Raw genomic sequence first — 14,210 nt, 5'->3', positions numbered from 1 at the left:
TATGCCACATATACATATATTTATATATTACATATGTCTTCTATATGAAGAGATATTACACAATGACCATAGCATATATTATGGGCCACAGTTGTACACACTGATTTTATATAGTGCATGCGCGCGTGTATACACACACACAGAGTATGTAAATACTTTATCTTAAAACAAGGAAGAGCTATTAGCCAATTCATTTCTTGGACTCTTATTTGCACCTCTCGAATGAAGGAAAATCATTTCTCAGATTAAAACCCAATGCTGTGATTAGAATTACCAAAATGTGACAAGCCTCTGGTAGAAAGAGTAAGATGTGTATATTCGCCCTGATGTGAGCATCTGTCTTAACTTAAACAGAGTACACCTTTACTCTCACTCTTAACTGTCAGACAAAACAGGCTGTGATAAACCAAACAGTTCAGCGTAGAAAGTAAATGTTCGTAACAGGCAAAGTGTAAATGCAACCCAATTAATGAACTTCTCCCTTAAAACAGCTGTTACTCAGGCCAGACGTATATACACTTTAAATTTCTTCTCAGAAAAACAAAAATCATGAATTTATGTGGATGTCATGGAAGGAAAAGCTTTCTATAAACATGAGCTACTTAGTGAAACTTGTCTAAGAATAAAATACGTTTTAAGCAGATTTTTCTCATGCATTCATTACACTCCATGGATTTTCTAGAAGAATGTAGTGATTTTATTTCCATATATGAAATCTGGCACTGGCCAGGCATGCTATCAACGGCTTCAGTGTCTCCTGATATTAAATGTTTTCCCATTGAAACTGGAAGCCATCTCATTTTACCTCCTCCATCTTCTTAGTTATTCCTTACTTTTAAGAACTCAGGATGAGGAAATCCTGCTAGGATTAAAGGATTAAAATGTGAGGAGCACCCAGAGGCATCAGCCTCCGCGCTGTGGTTCTGTGTGCTGGGGAAGGCAGGAGAATCTGGGCCTGAAGAAACATCTGCCTTACAAAGTCCAAATGTACAAAGTAGATCGATTTGCCTGTGATATTCATTGGCCAAAACAATAAACAAACAAATCACCCAGACTGCCTCTGATAGCAAAACCATTAAATACGTATAAAATATAAGTGACTTTATGAACAACTTTCCGGAAGTGTATCTACTGGGTAAAGTTAGGTTAACTCTCAACTATTCACTTGTCGATTCCTGCGTCGGTGGGTTGTAAACAATCCCAAAGGCTTTGGTCAGGTCCCAGAAAGGAGTCTGGGTGAGAGTGAGATTTAATCTGTGAGTATTCCTGACACTCACCCCAAGTGACTGGAGGATTTTCCACCATTAGTGTTATTTATCATCTGTGCTGCCTTGTCTCTTCATTGCCTCCAAAGCCTGCAAGTTAACTGCACAGAAAGATAGAAAATTCTTTGGAAAAGAAGAAAAATGATTAGCCTAAATCCTTCGGTATTTGACTTTACTAGATGAAAATCCCAAAGACTACTGCTAATAAAATTTAAATTGCACTCCTGGTATAAACTGTATCTGAACACTGGTGAAGAGCTCTACTGTCCTTATCCCAGGGCCTGGCTAAAAGCCTGCGCTGCCACAGAGCATTCACTCATGAATAATCAGAACTTGGACCTGTGTGTGTGTCTTGACACACTGATAGGCATGTGTTCCTATGCACGTAACTATACAGACATGCGATGAACCAAAACAAACATCTTGAATGTGCTTTTCAAAGACTAAGTGAATACTTTAAAAGCTTCTTTATCTTCAGAATTTGATAGAATCAGTATGTATTGTTTAGCAGTTCCCTCTGGCAATTCATCAACCTTAACCACTGTGGCTGTAAGAGAGGGAGCGCGCTAGGATGCTGGTCAGTTCCTGGCAGGCTCACTACCACGCAGCAGTCTTTGACTTCCAGGTCTCAGGCTGCCCCAGGTCTTGGACCTGCCCCTTGGATGATGAGCCCAGGCTCCCATTACGTGCAGGGCTTCTGGTCACCAAGGGCTAAATCTATTTGTTGACACTAAAGAAAGGAGGCAGCTGCTGAGAGAGGAAAGTGAAGAGGAACAGAATGTACCAAAATCTTTCTTCCCTGCCTTTCCTTGGTTTTCATTGGCCCAGTTTCTGAAATGGATGTAAAAACAAAGACCTGGGCTGGCTGGAGGAAAAACTGGGAAGGAGTTAGTCTCTGTGAGATCCTCCTTACCTATGATTTCCTCTGCACTCCCTCCCCATCTCCGTTCTCTGTCCCATTCCCCAGACCAAAGGGAAGCTGCTTCAGTAGACACACTATTCCAGAGGGGGCTGCATTTAAAAGAATACCCTTGAAGGCCAAACCACAGGGAATTCAGTTGTGATGATGGGCAGAGCAGACATTCTTGGGGGGCAGAGCATTCCTCATGTCCTACGGCTCTTGGAACATGTCTCCCCTTGAGTCCAGGCCAGAAAATAGGGGCTCCACAGTTCCGCTTTCCATTAGGGTAATAGACCAACCTCTTCAACATAAATACCCAGCTGTGAATCAGGTCTGGTGCCAGCTAGGCAGTCCAGGCTATTCATCCCTGGGAGGCGCCCGCAGCTATGTTGGCACTCATCTCTCCCTTGACTGACTGAGCTTCAGTAAGGAGGCCCAGTTATGGTGTTAGCGGTTGTCCCTGAAATCCAAAGAGCTCTTTGAAGACAGTGCACAACTGCCATTTGGAGTTTAGGGTGTAGGCATCTGCTAGAGGGGTGTGGCTTGAGAATCAAGAATCTAGCCTATCAGGAATGAAGGTGGGGGCCTTTGCAGGCCAGGCCACCAATGACTAGCAACGAACGCTGAGTGATCAGGTAAAACAGATTCTTGCTCAGGGCTTCCTCTTCTGGCCTCTGTATCTGTATGCACACCCCTGTAGCAAGAGGAATGAAGGAGAAGCATAAGCCCCTATGAATAAAACCAGAATCCTCTGGAACTGCCCCCAGAACCAAGAACGTGTGATGTGCAAAAAGAGTCAGGACTCAATAAAAATGATCAAACTACAGAAGGATAAGGCATTTAAAATGCAGCAACAGATCTCAAGAGACAGGCGAACAGCTTACGTCCACCTCTCCTTGAGTTTGATTATTTTCATTCTGGACCCTCAAATGCCTTATTCTTTTCACCTAATAGCTCTGTTAACTCAAAGTCCTTTCCTCGATTAGCTTCTAAGATCATCCAACAGCAAGGTAAGAAAAGGATTCTTACTGTATTTTCCAACAAGAGTCAGGGTCAGATAATATCATTAGAAAACATCACACCAATTGTAAAAAAGGACTGCAAAACAGATTTAATTCAAATCCTACTATATGAGTAATTCTAATTCTGCTCTCTGCATCTTTATTTTCTTACCATATTTAATGACTCAGTACCAAAGCCCTGTTTTAAAACTTTTTTTTTCTTTCTAGCAAGAAAACACATAAAATTCCATTTGCCATTTTCAGTGAAACTCTGAAGTGTGTTTTGCCCACCAGAACTTATTCTACATGGCCCCAGATGAAATGGTCAGTATTGTTTCCCCAGGATGCAGATGCCTCGGAAGTACTTTTTTTACCCTCATTTCAAGGGATCAGTTATTTTTTTATTTTATTTTATTTTCGCGGTATGCGGGCCTCTCACTGTTGTGGCCTCTCCCGTTGTGGAGCACAGGCTCCGGACGCGCAGGCTCAGCGGCCATGGCTCACGGGCCCAGCCGCTCCGTGGCATGTGGGATCCTCCCGGACCGGGGCACGAACCCGTGTCCCCTGCATCGGCAGGCGGACTCTCAACCACTGCGCCACCAGGAAAGCCCGGGATCAGTTATTTTAATCAACGATCAGCTGGTCCTTCCTGAGAACACAGTGGCAACAAACTCAGTAAATAGTTTGCCCTGGTAAGACTAGACATTAACTATCTAAAACATAATTAACAACAGTATGCCAGTCAACGAGTGCACTTTTTACTTCATGTCTGGGGAGTTTAGGTGCCTCCAATTGAATAGGGGCCACGGTGCTAGTTATCAAATTGACAGTCTTGACCTGACCTCTAAAAGTGGCTGTAAAGCAGTGCCTAGTAAATTAAGATAGATGCCAAATCTATATCGTGACTATGAAATGGGCATTCGGGTTTGAGGCCAAGACTTCACAATACATATATAAATACCAGCCTGGGCACGAGGGAAGACAAGCGCTCAATGACTGAACACAAGGTAACAGTGACTCACTTTACTCAGTATTATGATTGGCTGGAGATTTTAAATTCATTTTTAAAAACCAGACTATTGTACCACAGGGTAAAGATTTTATTCTCCTCAGTAATGGGATTGACTATGCCAAGGTGTAGAAGCAGAAAATGAGATCTGCCGATCTCAGTGCCAAGACAGGGGTGATAGAAAGCCACAACAGGTCACTTTGTGGGTCTTTTCAATGTTGCAGCGGCCTGGAAACCTGGGGAGGCCCGTCCAGGAAATGTCTGGCTCCAACTAGGGAAGATGGGAGAAGTTCAACTAGATCTGGTTTTAGGCAGTAGAATAAAGTCAAAACGGGCACTTACTGTACCTGTGCTGTTCCAAGGTTACTGGAATACTAACCAAGGAGCCAAAGGCACTAAGTAGTTCAGGAGAGAGGTTACTGGTCTGGCCCGGTCCCTCAGAGGCCACTGCCAAAGAGTGCAGAGAAGCCAGCAGAGTCACCGCCTGCTTGAGACGCCATCCATAAACAACCAAAACGGGTCAGACATCCCTGAAGACAAGAGACACGCCACAAACTTGCAACCTGAATTTTCATTTTTATCCACTGAGTTCATATGAATCTTGTTCCTTCTTCCATCCTTCCTGTTCACTGAAACTTGTCCCTACTTATTTTGCTTCCCTCTGTTTCGCAGATTTATTGCTTCCTGCATTGATATTTGGGGAAGAAGCAAAAAGAGGCTGTGATTTAGGTTCCTGTGAAGGCTCAGATTAAATACAGTGCTTCTTTCTCCCTAAAGCCTTCTACTTGGCCAAACTTAAATGAGGTGATGAGCCGTTAACTCAGAACCCTCTGCCCACCGCCTTAGTCTGTGCTGACCTCCAGCCAGACTTGTGGGGATGACAAGCAAAATGACGAGTGGCCAGGCATCCTCTCTGGAGTGTTCCACCAACCAAGGCAAACAAATACTCCGCAAACTGCACCAACAACCCTAAACTATCAATGTGCATAATCCCCAAAAGACACAGGCACACGTCTACTCAGATTTTTATAGGCAAAAGTCCACCCAGCTTTCTTGAGCCAGAAGGAAGCCATGAAGATCTCAGCTCCTCTATCTTCCCTCTATCCCTTAACATTTATGATTCACTAAAACACGAGTTTCTCTCTCCACAGGAGAAATCAGTGACATTTACTGTCACCTGTCACCCCTAGGACAGGTTATATTTCCTTTGACCCAGTAGTTCCCCAGGACCAAGGTGTTTCCCCTCTTTAGAGAGATTAGCCTTTAAAATTTTTGATCTGGTCTTTTTCTGCCCCCTCAGGTCATGGATTATATGGGACTTTTGAAATGTTATCCTCCTGGAGGAAAACTAGAGAAGACCAACACGTTAAAGAGAGAACTGCAGCAGTCTATGCAGACTCCATGCTCTCCTTTTCTCTCACCACTGCCATGTACCTGGTCACCTTTGGCATAGGGGCCAGCCCTTTCACGAACATTGAGGCAGCCAGGATTTTCTGCTGCAATTCCTGTATCGCAATCTTCTTCAACTACCTCTATGTACTCTCGTTTTATGGTTCCAGCCTGGTATTCACTGGCTACATAGAAAACAATTACCAGCATAGTATCTTCTGTAGGAAAGTCCCAAAGCCCGAGGCATTGCAGGAGAAGCCCGCATGGTACAGGTTTCTCCTGACGGCCAGGTTCAGCGAGGACACAACTGACGGCGAGGAAGCGAACACTTACGAGAGTCACCTATTGGTATGTTTCCTCAAACGCTATTACTGTGACTGGATAACCAACACCTATGTCAAGCCTTTTGTAGTTCTCTTTTACCTTATTTATATTTCCTTTGCCTTAATGGGCTATCTGCAGGTCAGTGAAGGGTCAGACCTTAGTAACATCGTAGCAACGGCGACACAAACCATTGAGTACACTACTGCCCAGCAAAAGTACTTTAGCAACTACAGTCCGGTGATTGGGTTTTACATATACGAGTCTATAGAATACTGGAACACTAGTGTCCAAGAAGACGTGCTAGAATACACCAAGGGGTTTGTGCGAATATCCTGGTTTGAGAGCTATTTAAATTACCTTCGGAAACTCAACGTGACCACTGGCTTGCCTAAGAAAAATTTCACAGACATGTTGAGAAATTCCTTCCTGAAAGCCCCCCAATTTTCACATTTTCAAGAGGACATCATCTTCTCTAAAAAGTACAATGATGAGGTTGATGTAGTGGCCTCCAGAATGTTTTTGGTGGCCAAGACCATGGAAACGAACAGAGAAGAACTCTATGATCTCCTGGAGACCCTGAGGAGACTTTCTGTCACCTCCAAGGTGAAGTTCATCGTCTTCAATCCGTCCTTCGTGTACATGGATCGATACGCCTCCTCTCTGGGAGCCCCCCTGCACAACTCCTGCATCAGTGCTTTGTTCCTGCTCTTCTTCTCGGCATTCCTGGTGGCAGATTCTCTGATTAATGTCTGGCTCACTCTAACGGTTGTGTCCGTGGAGTTTGGAGTTATAGGTTTCATGACATTATGGAAAGTAGAACTGGACTGCATCTCTGTGCTATGCTTAATTTACGGAATTAACTACACAATCGACAACTGTGCTCCACTATTATCCACCTTTGTTCTGGGCAAGGATTTCACAAGAACGAAGTGGGTAAAAAATGCCCTGGAAGTGCATGGGGTAGCTATTTTACAGAGTTACCTCTGCTATCTTGTTGGTCTGATTCCTCTTGCAGCTGTGCCTTCAAATCTGACCTGTACACTGTTCAGGTGCTTGTTTTTAATAGCATTTGTCACCTTCTTTCACTGCTTTGCCATTTTACCTGTGATACTGACTTTCCTGCCACCCTCTAAGAAAAAAAGGAAAGAGAAGAAAAATCCTGAAAATCGGGAGGAAATTGAGTGTGTAGAAATGGTGGATATCGATAGTACCAGAGTGGTTGACCAAATTACAACAGTGTGATAGCGTCTGCTTGTTATATTTTCACCCTAGGTCTTATCAAGAGCAAAGGGATGATGTTAATGGAAACAAATTGAAAGTTGTTCTTTGGTTTTTAAGAATAAGAAATAGGCATCGCCAAAAAAAAGTAAAGGACAAGGTGGGGAAATGGGCATTGCATATCTTCAATCTTTAAAACGAAAGGTTGTCATCAGAGAAAATTTACACACACACACACACACACACACCCTAGGAGACTCATAGTCTCTTAAACTAAGATCAAATAAGCAAAAGCTTATTAGCAAGCAGAATCCTCTTTTACTCACACTGCAGATGTTGCTGGTATTGTGACAAAAACCTCCTGATTGAAAGGTCAGCTGCCAAGGCAGAAATAGCTTCGAGCGTCGCTCAAACAGTAAAGCTTCCAGAACTTCTGCAGAGCGGCAGCTCCAAGCAGCGTCTGTGGTTTAAGGTCTAAGGTCTTTGCCGTCTCATCTATCCCCCCAACACCCCAAGGGGATGTTTGTGAAAGTTCTGGCCACCAAAAGCAAGCCAGAACCTCAGAAACAGACACATGGCGGAATGGCCATCACCCATGGACTGAAACTGAGTCACCTCTAAACTCACCCGGGTGAGGCAGTTTTGTTGTCCAGAATGAATTTATCATACACCCCACCCACCCACCATCAATATACTTTTAACATCGGTATGGTTTGGTTAATATACCTTTAAACCAATGACAGCTCCAGCAATGCAGAGTTAAGGCAATTCTATTTTGGTATATCTCGTTGCTTGTCACCAAATGGATCTGCTTCATTACTTACAGCTCTTGGCAAGAGGCTCTGAGTACCCAAAACCACAGAGCCAAACCGAAATACCTGGCATGATGAAGGAAAAGCAGGTGTCTACTTGAACCCAGAGATAGTATTTCCATTTTGACAAAAAAAAAAAAAAAAAAAAAGGCCAGCTGGTACAGCTGTTTGCGGTTTGGCCCTACATGCATTTTTTTTTTTTTTTTTGCATGGATGCCCAGAAATAACATCTGCCCACACATAGCTGAGGAAGGAGAAATGAACACTGACATGGTTATCTGCCACAGCTTCCCACTTGTAGTGCCAGTCTGCCTTTGCTCAGGAGACATGCTTGCTCAGAGATACAGAGAAGAAAAGTCCTGAAACTTTGTAAGTCCTGAAACTGAGAACTTCAGGCAGACATAAAGGGCTGAAAGTGAGATAAATGGAAATGACTGGAAGATGTAATCACCACCATAAATCTATCAACGATGACAGTCAAGCTTTCCTGCTAACCTGGCTGCACTTTCATCTTCCTGGTCCCCACGCCCCCCCACCTTCGTTGGTACCCCTCTACTTCCTTGCACGGCCCTTCTGTACATTATCGAGCCTAGATGTTTATACTGTTGACTTGCAGTATCTACAGGATCTAAACAGAAATGGTTTGATCTGAAGAGGCTGTGTATGTTGCCCCCGACCCCTGCATTTCTTTAAGTCTATAAAAATGAAGCTAAAACCTGGTCACACTTGAGGTAAATGTCTACAGTACTTTTCCCTTTTAGAGACGTAGCTTATTTAGACATCTGTAGTGGTAAGCATTTCCCCAAAGCACCTTACCTTTCCGGACCTTAGCGGATGTACTGTGCAACTTCCCCATCCCCTGCAGCGGAGGAAACTGAGACCTAGGAGAATAAAGTGACTCACCCAGGGTCACACCACTGGAGGGTTTCCATCATTTTAGCATGCCTAAGACAGGGCAGGCCAATTTTAGATCTTCTCATAAGAGGGCTACTACTCCCTTCAAAGTACATTTCCAAGGAAGAAACATAGGACTTATTGGCCATAAGGCAGACTTTTTTTTAATGTCTGGGTAATGTTTGGGATTTAGGTTTACCATTGTCTTTCCAGACAGCAAAAATTCCCAAATGATTCAGATGTAACTACACCAAGTGCAAACCTGTGCTTTCTATTTCATGTACTGTTGTTCACACAGTTCTAAATATATGTGCAGGGGATCATAGCTAGTGCATTACACACTTGTTCAAGCTCTCCTGCAAACACACTAAGTGATCATACCAATGTGTTATGCACTCAACTAGAAGATAATGAGCTTTAATCTAAGGACAAATGCAATCCTCGAAAAAGGGCAAGTTCGCATAATAGATCTGCGATCAATTCTCTCTCCAAGGGGCCTGCAACTAGGCTATCATCGATAAAACACAGCTGAAGAGGGGATTGGTTTTATTCTTAAATCATATGTTGCTAAATCATTTTCTGAAGAGCGTGTTCTAAATCAGCCATTGATTTAGTGCCAGCAACGTGGAGCACCTTGGGTTACAGTGACTCCACAAAACTGATACAACACATACCAATTAAGCAGATTTTGTTGAGAATTTAACCATTCAGTTTGGTCAACCAGAATGACTTATGTGGAACTTTATTTTATGACAGATAGTAGTTTTCCCTCTTGATTGGGTCTCTGCACACCTTGGGATATTGTATTTTTAAATGAAGGGCATTTTCAAACTTGTCAACTTCTCTTTTCAGCACTTGAAATCTAAGCTTATGGAATTCTGACTGTGGAATGAATGAATTATTTTGGGGGGAGTCTGCATGCCAAGATTGACTACTTATTATTTATTGTTAGATCATTATTACTTATTTGTTAATATTCATTATTAATAATTGCTCTGATAGCATTGGTTTAGCCCCACCATGGAGAAGACATTTTGAAAATAGGTCAGAATCACATCCCCCCAAAATTTAAGTCTTTACTTCATGAAGTTTTACTTTTTCAATTGCTATAAAGAGGGAAGGAACAATCCTAGCAAACACTTGCAAAAGTTTTATTTTTCAATTAATTCCAACCAAGACATTAATGTCCACTTTACCAAAGAAACTTATTTGGTTGGTTTTGAGTTGGTATTTATTGTTTGTTTACCAAAGAAAATATTCCATTCATCAAAAATATTTCCCCTGCTCAACTAAAAAAAAAAAAAAAAAACTGTGATATTGGGCTTTCTTGGCCATTCATAAAGAAAAAAAGAAAAGTCAGGGTAAGGGTGATATTCTCTCATTGAGTTAAACTCAACAGAAGATGTAAATTCACAAGAAGCTTGGGGTTTGCAAGAAAGAAAATGACACTTGAAATAGGGCATTATTGTTAAGTCCTATAGCAATGGCCCAATGAATAGCATGAGGGCTCCTCGGGCTAAAAGGAGCATATTTGTTGCACAGAAAAAATAAGATAATCGCTGATGAAACTCCTTCGCCATTGTTCCAGCTCATAAGCTTTGTTTGGGGTTTGGGGGGGTTTTAGGTTTTGGGGTTTTGCTTTGCTTTGGTTTGTGACATTTGTTTGTGTTTGCTCCTACCTTTTCTACCATTTCTACCCCCTCAATTTTCAGGCAAAAGTGAGCTAATCAGATGCCATCCTCCATGGCTACAGTTATTTGTGCAATATGCTGCTCTGAACAAGGCCCTTGAGAACCCTTTTATTTTAACCAACCACCACCCAATTGTTCTAAGTGGCATTCTGGGACCATGACATCACTTTCCTCCAGCCCCAGCAATGGAGCGTGGCTGTGTCTATCTCAAGAACGAGTGGGCTGGGCAGCCGCCCTGAGGGTGTGGCATGAGTCAGAGCCTCTTGGACACAAATGATATCCTCCTTATAATGGCTTTTTATTCCTTTGGATCCTATTAAAGTAGCCCTGCAGCTTATAGTAGTGTTTGATCTCTGTGAATCTCTGTTTTCTCATCTGTAAAATGGCGATAATAACAGTAACTATCTTTCAATTCAGCAAATACTTACTGAGTGCCTAATATCACCCAGATACTGTTCTAGAGACTGGGGACAGCAGTAAACAAATCACATAAAAAAAAAATCTGCCCTCGAGAGCCTACATTTGAGTGATATTGTGGGTTTACTGTAAGGATTAACATGAGAAGATGTTCAGAGAGCACTCGTGGCAAGGCCTGGCATAGAGAAGGAACTCAAGACATTATTATTTGTAATTTGTCCATCCCACACAGTAGCACTAGAGCTCAGGATGGAAAGCTACAGAGAAGCAGATTTGTGCAGATCAGAGCCCAGGATTAGGGCTATGTAAAAACGCAGTTGTCCTGGTCATTTTAAGACATTCAAAATTTGGCTGGATCATCACTTAGTGGAGTGAGTGTGAAGGTGGCACAAGCCCTAGATGGTGGAGTTGGATTGTAATCCTTGAAAGAAAGGGATTACAGGTAGTTGGGAATGGAGTGGGGAGGGGAGGGCGCTTATTTCATTACTATGCCCGGCTTGTCTGAAGACATTTGAACATTCCTTTGGGGTAATTTGCTTTTAAGTCTGTGCTACATAAAAAGCACCAGGTATTTAAAGACAAAGTTCCTATTTTTTTAAAGCATGGTAAATCTGCAACACGAAGGAAAATATTAAATTAGTACTACCAGATTCTCTGGCAAAGAACTGAGAATGGCTTCAGCCAACACATTGCAGAGTACCTCCCCGTGGTGGTTACAACTGTTTATTTCTGTTTCATGCCAGTCCAGGAGAAAGCAAAGAGGAAAGTGAATGAGCTAAAATCCATTCACCTGAATAGGCAGTGTCAGGCTGTCCTCCCCAGCCCGCCTTTCACCTGCCCCCCTTCTGCCCAGGTGATGTGTTTGAAGTCCTCTGATATCTGTGAGGGCACCATGCAAGGAAGAGGAAGCGAGGTGAGCAGACAGCTATGGCCTGTGTGTCAATTTTCAGGTTAGATTAAAATGAGCACGGCAAAGGTTTGGAGGAGCCGACCCGGGGAAAGAAGGTTTCTTTTCAAAGTACAAAGAAAGCAACGTCTACCAAGGAGGCGACCCACAGAGGGCCCTTGGTGGAAGGAATGCTGTTCCTGTGGGACACGCCAGCCTCTTCCCCCTCCAGAATGTTGACACCAGATGAACCGTTGGATAGAATTAAGCTTACCCTTCTGTTTTTCACTTAGGAAAATGGAAACCTGCAGAAGTGAAATTACACGCACAGAGCCAGTTAGAAGCAGATACAGGACTATGATTGAAGTCTCCTAGCTCCTAGCCTCAGTCCTTTCTCCATTCTGCCACTTTACTGCCAAATTCTATGTGTCTAAATCACGGGCTCTTAACCTGGGGGCCATGAATGAGTTGGTGGGAGGGCGGGACTCTGAACTCCTTAGAATTGAATTATACGCAAAAATGTGTCTATATGTTCCATATGTGCATTTTCCTAAAGAGAGTTCATAGTTGTCATCAGGTTTCCAAAGAGGTCTGCGACCCCAAAAGGGTGAAGAACAACTGTCCTCAATTAATAAAGACCTCATTGGGAGTGTGATCCTAGTGTCCTCATTTTGGCTAAAGGGCAATCAACAATTTCTCAACCATCTTTTCTCCAAGGAGCCAAAACTGCTTCTAGGTACTGGTCTCTTCATGCCCAGCCAGGTGCCTACTACTCTTCCTTTATTCCTCATTCACTCATTTATTTTATCTGCAAACGTGTTTTCATTGTCCAATCTATGTTCTAGCACCAGTTAAACACACTCTCCAGGGCGAGACTGGGGAAAGGACCCCTCTGCATCATGCTCTTATTGGCAGAAAGAATACTAGGCCGCTACCACATTCTTACTGTTGCAACAAAGGAATATATAGCCTCAGAGTTACAGTAACCACTCCCCACACATAGACACACACAGAGGGGGCAGCCAGCAAAGGTGACATGTGGGCATGGGCCCTGTTAAAGAAGAAGCAGCAGAGCAGCCTATTTCCAAGCTTTACAGGTCTATGCTTGTGGCAGCAGCATGCCATCCTTGAAGGGGTGCTCCCAAGTGATCTCTATTCAAGAGAGGGAGAGAATGTGTCTCATTCATCTCGGTAATACTTGTAGTGAACACATAGGAAATCACGGCCATGGACATATGGTTACATTTAAGGACAGATGTGTCTTGGACACAGATATACAAATTGAAGCCCAGTTCTCTTGACTCCCAACCATCAGCTAGATATCGTAGACATGGATGGAGGAAGCTAGAGAATAAACGACTCTACGTGTACCTGTTAGTTGTGCTTCCTCTGGCATAACTTGAGGCACAAGGAATGTACCTGGGTTGTCCTAAGGGTAAGGCTGGGGAAGCACTGCTTAGCCCTCCCTGAAGCACAAAGGAGGCACGGGTGACTGAACAGTGCCATTTACAGAACCCTCTGCCCAGCCGTGAAAAGGGAAGCCTTCTGTTGAGGTGGAGGGATATCAGCCCCACTTTGTAGCATGTGATATGAAGTTTGAAGACTCTGCTCACTGAGATCTATAAAGTGCTTCGTTTAATTCCCACAAAATGGCAAAGACTCGGCCCATTCCTATTACCCACCCATTCCAGGCTCATCCTGGGGAAAACCCATACGATTCTCTTTGGCAAAACAATGTACTTAATTTCCAGGGTGAAACTTCAACATGTCTGGCTCAGACTTTCACATCTTTATTCTTTAAATTAACATTCTGCCAGAACTGCTTTTGCCCCCTTCCAGAATCACCAAGGCAAATTCCATGATGCCTCCCAGGACCATAGGTGACTGGCCAAAATTGGTAACGACCCATTAGCGCTGCTTCACACACACACACACACACACACACACACACACACACACACACACCAGGCACACATAATGCATGTACACTCACACCTATAACACATATACACACATAAGTACATACATGCACATGCACACTGCCTTTTACAACATACCTGACACATTTGAGGCACATTAAAATGCTTTAGTAGGCCCAGCCCTGTGGTTCGGTGGGATTTGGCAAGCCAAAGGCTTCAGCTATCTGTAGGGAACCATAAAAAATATTATCTTCCCCTTTTATATGTTTCCTGTGCGTGAGCATGTCTGAGACCAGCCATATAATACACTTTAAGAAAAAGAAACCTGAGGAAGTGAATGTTTCTTGGAATTTACAAAGCGCTAACAGCTTTCTAGTGGAAAACTGCATTTGATGGAATTTTTCTAAGTCATAGGTGAGAACAGCAGTGACCCCAAACCACAGAGATCTCTCCCAAAGTCTGGAATTGTGGAAATTTACCTAGA

At 43.2% G+C, this 14,210-nt stretch overlaps 1 protein-coding gene across 1 annotated transcript in view; it reads left to right on the top strand.

Moving 5' to 3' along the window:
* PTCHD1 (patched domain containing 1) overlaps positions 1–12,797 on the top strand; it is a 57,155-nt gene extending 44,358 nt beyond the window's left edge. The window contains exon 3 of the mRNA XM_004319679.4: positions 5,477–12,797. Within this exon, the coding sequence (XP_004319727.2) occupies positions 5,477–7,131 (1,655 nt within the window). The 3' untranslated portion in view covers positions 7,132–12,797. The remainder of the gene's footprint in view (positions 1–5,476) is intronic.
* Positions 12,798–14,210: the final 1,413 nt, after the last annotated feature.

Source organism: Tursiops truncatus, chromosome X (assembly GCF_011762595.2).
Source record: "Tursiops truncatus isolate mTurTru1 chromosome X, mTurTru1.mat.Y, whole genome shotgun sequence".
NCBI classification, from domain to species: domain Eukaryota; kingdom Metazoa; phylum Chordata; class Mammalia; order Artiodactyla; family Delphinidae; genus Tursiops; species Tursiops truncatus.
This window is presented reverse-complemented; position numbering and strand designations above follow the sequence as displayed.